The sequence below is a fragment of the Dipodomys merriami genome, unplaced genomic scaffold, assembly GCF_024711535.1.
Source record: "Dipodomys merriami isolate MVZ:Mamm:240054 unplaced genomic scaffold, mDipMer1.0.p SCAF_174, whole genome shotgun sequence".
Taxonomy (NCBI): domain Eukaryota; kingdom Metazoa; phylum Chordata; class Mammalia; order Rodentia; family Heteromyidae; genus Dipodomys; species Dipodomys merriami.
Window position 1 is genome coordinate 2536608 of NW_027203093.1, and position 6879 is coordinate 2543486.

Below are 6879 nucleotides of genomic sequence, written 5' to 3' on the forward strand. Positions count from 1 at the left end.
AAACTCGTTGCCGTTATAGACTGTAGGAAAGCAGGAGGTGCTGAGGTCTCAGTCCTCTGAAAGGAGCACACAATGACTAGTTTCAAAGGAACTCAGTGACAGGAGGTTATCTGCTTAACCTGAAGTCTGGGTATGGGATTAATATGACCAGAATTTCCTTTGGGTTAGATACTACTTTAGTAAATACGTAAACATTGTATTCAAGTTTTTTTTTTCTTTCTTTTTCAGTCATGGTGCTTGAACTTGGCCTGGCCTGGCTTTGTCCCTCAGCTCTTTAGCTCAATGGTAGCACTGTACCACTTGAGCCACAGTGCCACTTCCGGTTTTCTGGTGGTTAATTGGAGATAAGAGTCTCATGGACTTTTTTCCCCTGGGTAGCTTTGAACAGCTATCCTCAGATCTTAGCCAGTAGCTAGGATTACAGGTGTGAGCCACCAGCACCCAGCATTGTATTCAAGATTTTAATATATTGTTTATTATATATGTTGCATAATATATAACTTGGATGCTCTTCAAGCAACAGTGACTTTTATCAGAGTCTCAGAGGAAGAGTCCAAACTCTAGATGTGTGAGAACCAGGGTACAGCTTCTAAGTTCTCTCTCCTTGGAAACTGGTGCTATTATTTTGGATTGGAAGGGAGCAAGGACAATGATCTTCCCCCCACCCCCCATTTGTTCCAAGTGAAGCCAGACTCTAAGCATGTCACAAACATTGATTCATCAAACCTTTTAATCACCTTAGTGAGATTCAACATTTCAACATAGTGTCTAGTGTGTACACTGCTGCACTTGTTCACCCTTTGTCCCTCCATTTATGAGATTCACCCTTTTAAAAATGTGTATCTTCCAGACAAGAGCCATGGCACAGGACTGGGAAGGGACATGCCTATTTTGGCCCCACCAGGATTGTCACCGAGACCGTCTCTAGATTACTCAAAGTAATCTAGACCCTGCCCCAGACAGTGTCAACCCCAGTTGAAGATGCAGAGTAGCCGGGGATTTAACTGGGTGGGACTGCTATGTCTACCAGGTATAGGGTGTCGATCCATTTCACCAGGATAGGTAGGGAGTGGTGACCCTCACTAATAAGCTCCTGAGAGAACAGGCTCCTGCAGGAAACAGTTCTGCTCTGAGTCATCTCTACCTCTGTCCCTGTTGTGAGTTAGCAGGAATACCACACAGAAGGCATGAGCATTGGTCTGGTACAGTAAACCACTGAGGGGTATTCTCTCTCTCTCTCTCTCTTTTTTGTCAGTCATTGGGCTTGAACTTTGGGCCTGGGCGCTGTCCCTCAGGTCTTCATCTCAAGGCTATAGCACCACTTCTGTTTTTCTGAGTAGTTTATTGAAGATAAGAGTCTCTTGGACTTTTCCTGCCTGGGCTGACTTTGAACTGAGATTCTCAGATCTCAGCTTCCTGAATATCTAGGATTACAGGCATGAGCCACCAGTGCCTGGCTTGGTTTGCTGTGATGATGGTTCTACTTCCTCCTTCCGCCATGCCCCTCCCCAAACCTACGTCTTGGTAGGGCATAACAAGTCAGCCAAAGTGCCCAGGCCCAGGTGGACCTTCTTCCCTGGTACAGCCCTGCTCCTGCACACAAACAAGATGAATCTGTTGGCCTTGGGATTCCCTCTGGACAGTATGGGCCTCAAGCTCCTGGAGATGGCCATGGGTGGCAGATGTCAGGCTAAGGCCTTTAGAATTCTTAGGAACCCTGGCATAGCTGTCCTCCCAGGACCGCAGCCCACAGAGGTGGCCTGACACTGTGATTTCCAGATGACACTCCTTTTACACCAGGAGGCACAAGTGTTGTTGTGTAGACTTCATAAGCAGATGAAGTTTTTGCTCACATTTCCTTTGGGTTCTCTTGCCAGCTCGGAGGAGAAGGGCACGTATAGACTCATCTCCCAGGATCTCCAGTATAGACTCATCCCCCAGGATCTCCAGTATAGACTCATCCCCCAGGATCTCCAGTTTCACCCTTCTGCATCCAAGCTCGGTAGCTCTTTCTCTGTCTAATGGCTCCTCACTCATTAGGACTGGGTAAGCATGTGTTGCCCCTGTCCCAAGGATGACAGCAGCTTTACAGAAGCTAGCACTGACTTTATTAATACCCAAGCCACAGATGCCCACTGAGAAACTCCAGGGTGGCTAGGACCTCCATGGGTGACATGCCTTCACTGAACATAAAGCCTGCTCTTGAGGACTGGGTGTTTTGTTAGCCAGAGAAGGAAGGGCAGATGGCTGCTTTAGCAGGACTTGGGTTCTAGCTCCCTCGGTAGGTAGTGTATGACCAGGGGCTCAGTAGCAGAGGCACATGGAACTTCTGAGTTTCCTTTGCAATGGTGAAAACAACCTGGGAGAAGCAGATAAAACAGTGGAAGGACCACAACACACAAATTTCCTGACCCCAGTGCTCCCTAGCAGAGTTCAGTGGCCTGGACACTGGGGCCGGTGGAGACTGGAAACTTTCTGAGGGCAGAAGATGGGGTGAATGTTTCCTGGGCCTGCTGAGTGTGCAAGAAGTCAGGTGCTTTGCAGCTTCAGTGGAAGGTTTACCACAGGGGCTGGGAAGTTGGCTCAGTGGTAGAGCGCTTGCCTTGCATGTCTGAGGCCCTGGGTTCGATTCCTCAGCACCACGTAAGCAAAAAGAAAAAAAGCCGGAAGTGGCGCTGTGGCTCAAGTGGTAGAGCACTAGCCTTGAGCTGAAGAGCTGAGGGACAGTGCTCAGGCCCAGAGTTCAGGCCCCACAACCGGACAAAAAAAAAAAAAAAAAAAAAAAGGAAGGTTTACCGCAAAGCCCTGAGAGCTGGGGGCTGGGCTCAGGTGAGAACTTGTCTACAAAGCCTGAAGGGTGTGTCATCTTGAAGTATAATGATGCTTCAGGCCCCAGGATACCTTTCTTAGGGGAGGTCAAAGGAGGTGAGCTTACCAGTCTATCATTGCCCTGCCATGTGAGTAATGGGACCAGTCTCTCCATGACCCAGAGGAGTAAGGCCTGCAGGTCCGTGAGTCAGGGACACCCCCCACCCCCCATAGCTCTCACCTCCACATATGGGTAGAAGCTCTCCTGCCCTCTTTTCATCCAGTAAGCCTCAGTGTCGAAAGACAGTTTGTAGATGCCTGGCTTCATTTGACCTGCTGTCAGGAGCCCAGGGCAGCGGCCATCTGGGTCTGTGTAGCTGGAGAGAAGATGGGCTGTAGAGAGGGACAGAGAACCACCCTTCCCCAGTTCTGGATTTGCCACTCCAGATAATCCTCACATCTGAGTGGGTGAGCACAAACAGTGGACTTTTTTTTTTGGGGGGGGGGTCCGGTCGTGGGGCCTGAACTCTGGGCCTGGGCGCTGTCCCTCAGCTCTTCAGCTCAAGGCTAGCATGCTACCACTTGAGCCACAGCACCACTTCTGGCTTTTTTTTCTGCTTATGTGGTGCTGAGGAATCGAACCCAGCGCCTCATGCATGCAAGGCAAGCGCTCTACCACTGAGCCATCTTCCCAGCCCCATGGCATACATTTTCTTTATGCTTAAGTATGTTTATTTATTTATTTTGTCTTCTGTGGGGCCTGAACTCTGGGCCTGGGTGCTGTCTCTCCCCTCTTCAGCTCAAGGCTAGCTCTCTACCACTTGAGCCACAGCACCACTTCTAGTTTTCTGGTGGTTAATTGGGGATGAGTCTCACAGACTTTCCTGTCTGGGCTGGATTTGAACTGCCATCCTCCAATCTCAGCCTCCTGAGTAGCTAGGATTCCAGGCATGAGCCACCAGTGCCCGGCTATAACCTGTTTTATATAGTATAGTATGTTTTATATAGTATAGTATGTGGCTGTCTGGGTCAGTAACTACCCACCCCTGCCCACCATGCATGGGGGGAGGTCCACATGGAATGGGCTGATTTTATGTTCTGCCTTCTTTTTTTTTTTTTTGCTTGTGTGTGAATGTATAGGTGCTTGAACTCAGTCTAAACACACTGTTTCTTAACTTTTATGTTCATGGCTAGTGCTCTGCCACTTGAGCCACAGCTTAGCTAATTAACTGGAGGTAAGGTCTCACATTTCCTGTTTGGGCTGTTTTCACACTGCGATCTTCAGATATCAGCCTCTTGAGTCGCTAGGCTTACAGGAGTGAGACACCTGAATCTGTCTGTCTAGGATCCAGAAGGTCTGTGGTTTTTCTTAGTCACTACCAGAAAAACCTCTCATTGTTCTGACCAGCTGGACCTCAACATGTCTCCCACAGTGATGAGAAAAAACAGAGCAGGTACATGGACAGGGAGCTATACATGACCCTGTAGGATTCTTGGCCAGGCTGCCTCAATTTGACTGCTCAGATGGTATCTGGCCTCTTGGCCCTGGGTTTGCGAAGGGCTGGATGGGAAAGAGACAGTAGTACACTTGGTCCTGAACCATTGGGTAGGGGTCAGACTCCCAACTCTGTTCCCTGTTCCATTCCTGGTTAGAATTTTGGAAACCAAGGCTGTGTGCTTCACGGTAGAGTGTCCTGGGAACCCCCTCATGGGAACCCCAGGGGTACAAGCTAGCCTGTCTGGACTTGGAAACCCTGAAACTGGAAGGACAAGTATAGCAGAGCCTGTACATGGGTCAGTGGCAGGATCCAGGGCCTGGGCTTCAGTGCACATCAAAGCTGATGAGCACAGTGCCTCATGAATCTGGCTTGAAATTCCAGTAGTCACTCGTCACTGCTGCCTCAGTCTTCCCAGCTGTAAACGGGGAATTACAACACTGGACTACAAGATGAATGGTGAATAAAGAGAGCAGGAATAAATGCATTCTGTGTGCAGCCTGGCACAAACATAGATTAATCATGGCCTCCTAATTAGTGTTCAGATGCCACCTCTGCCTGTAACTCAGCAGCCCTTGAAAGAGGCACACACACCTGGCTTCCAGCATAGCGTGCCCTGGGAGGCTGCTAGATAGCAAAGATGTCCCAGACACTTCTTGGCACCCTTCAGAGCTGTGCACACCTACGAAGCAGCTTTTGGTATGATCTCCATTATCTCAGATGGAAAACCTGAGGCCCAGAGAGTCCTGAGGCCAGACCTTGACCCCAAGCAATGGTCTTCCATGGCTAAGAGGACAGTGGGGGTTCAGCAGCCAGCTCTGCCCATGTTCCCACCTTAGTATCCACGTTCCTGGCTGGCTGTTACTGCCCCAGGACAGGACTAAGGTAGGGCCCTGCACTGAGGGTCAAGCTCTCCCGATGCCTCCTACTCTGAGGGCTTTCTTCTTACCTCTTCCTCAGTTCTGTCCATTGCTGGGTGAGGTCTTCCAGTCTGGATAAACGAAGGCAGAGACCCTGGGCCGGGAGCCCAGAGGCGGTGTCTAGCACGTGAGTGGTCAACGGACTGCTCTTGGACTCCATGCTACTGCCCTGGACAAAGAAGGGCGGACAGTTCCTGGGGCTTGTGTTCCTGGGCTCGGCCCAGAGTCCACTGGCTGTTAGGAGAGCAAACAGCCCCAACTGCCCTGGGGAAGGCTAGGGTCAAGGGTCACTGAAACTGCCCCGTTGGCAGGAAGGGGTGCCAAGCTCTCAGCACTGGCCTAGGTCCCTCCAGGGTCCCGACCCCATCCCCCCTCAGTTCCAGGAGAGTGTCTCCTTTCACAAGCCGGCTCTCCGGACTCCCGGGTTCGCTCCCGCTTCCCCGTCCCCGCAGGTGAGGCGAGGGAGCCCCGAGGATCCGGGTGACCCCGACCTACCTGCGGGGGGCTCAGCTGTCGCTGCAGCACCAGCAGCCGCAGGGAGCCAGAGACTCCCGTCTGTCCCGGAAACTCCAGTTTGCGCTGCCCGCGGGCTGGGAGGTCAGGGCCGCTGGCTTCCACCCGCGCAGTGCCCGGGGCCACCTGAGGGAGGCGAGCCTGGGCCGCTCAGCCCCGCCCGTCCGCGCCGCCCCTCCCACGGCGGGGCCGGAGGGCCTGGGGCCGCGGGGCGGGGCGGGGCCAAGGTGACACGCCCCCGAGGAGGCGGGGTCGCCGTGCGTCCCGGCCGAGGGGCGGGGCCGGGGCGGGGCCGCCGCGAGTCCCGGCTGAGGAGGCGGGGCCGGGGCCGGGGCCGCCGCGAGTCCCGGCTGAGGGGCGGGGCCGGGGGCGGGGCCGCCGTGAGTCCCGGCCGAGGGGCGGGGCCGGGGGCGGGGCCGCCGTGAGTCCCGGCTGAGGAGGCGGGGCCGGGGCCGGGGCCGCCGCGAGTCCCGGCTGAGGGGCGGGGCCGGGGGCGGGGCCGCCGTGAGTCCCGGCTGAGGGGCGGGGCCGGGGGCGGGGCCGCCGTGAGTCCCGGCTGAGGGGCGGGGCCGGGGCGGGGCCGGGGCGGGGCCGCCGTGAGTCCCGGCTGAGGGGCGGGGCCGGGGGCGGGGCCGCCGTGAGTCCCGGCTGAGGGGCGGGGCCGGGGGCGGGGCCGCCGTGAGTCCCGGCTGAGGAGGCGGGGCCGGGGGCGGGGCCGCCGTGAGTCCCGGCCGAGGGGCGGGGCCGGGGCCGGGGGCGGGGCCGCCGCGAGTCCCGGCTGAGGGGCGGGGCCGGGGCGGGGCCGGGGCGGGGCCGCCGCGAGTCCCGGGCCAGGTTCCCTCCCGGCCGCGCGCCGGAGCGTCCTCGGCTAGGGGTTCCGGTAGGGCTGGCAGGATTTCCCGTTTGGGCTGTGCCGGGCCTCGCCTTTGTTTCCTCTCGGCTCCCGCCCCTCCGCCTCGGCCTGGACGGGGCCGGCCCGGCTCCGCGGCGGGGCTCCGAGCGCGGCCGCGCGGTCCACACGGCGCAGGCGCGCTGGGCTCCCCGGGCGCGCCCAGCCCCGGCCGGCGGCGGACACACGGGGATGCCGGGTCCACACCGGGCCGACCCCGCTCAGGAACGGCTGCGGAAGGCGCGGGGGCGGG

The 6879-nt window shown here is 56.3% G+C and overlaps 1 protein-coding gene across 1 annotated transcript; it reads right to left on the reverse strand.

Annotated features, from left to right (window-relative positions):
• Positions 1 to 2085: 2085 nt before the first annotated feature.
• On the reverse strand, positions 2086 to 5883 carry LOC138829655 (5-hydroxyisourate hydrolase-like). Its single transcript, XM_070026132.1, has 4 exons — positions 5720 to 5883; positions 5254 to 5393; positions 3050 to 3185; positions 2086 to 2359 (listed from the first exon to the last, which is right to left on the reverse strand). The coding sequence occupies exons 2-4, from the start codon at positions 5382 to 5384 to the stop codon at positions 2270 to 2272; spliced, it is 357 nt and encodes a 118-aa protein (XP_069882233.1). The 5' UTR covers positions 5385 to 5393; positions 5720 to 5883; the 3' UTR covers positions 2086 to 2269.
• Between the last annotated feature and the right edge of the window lie 996 nt (positions 5884 to 6879).

Bases quoted from the DNA above. Each gene is read 5' to 3' on its own strand.
- LOC138829655 (XM_070026132.1), bottom strand. From the start codon at position 5,384: ATGGAGTCCAAGAGCAGTCCGTTGACCACTCACGTGCTAGACACCGCC. The intron at 3,186-5,253 runs GTAAGAAGAAAG...TCTTCTCTCCAG, and splicing joins TGGACAGAACTGAGGAAGAG to CTACACAGACCCAGATGGCC. The intron at 2,360-3,049 runs GTGAGAGCTATG...TGCTTCTCCCAG, and splicing joins GCTTCTACCCATATGTGGAG to GTTGTTTTCACCATTGCAAA.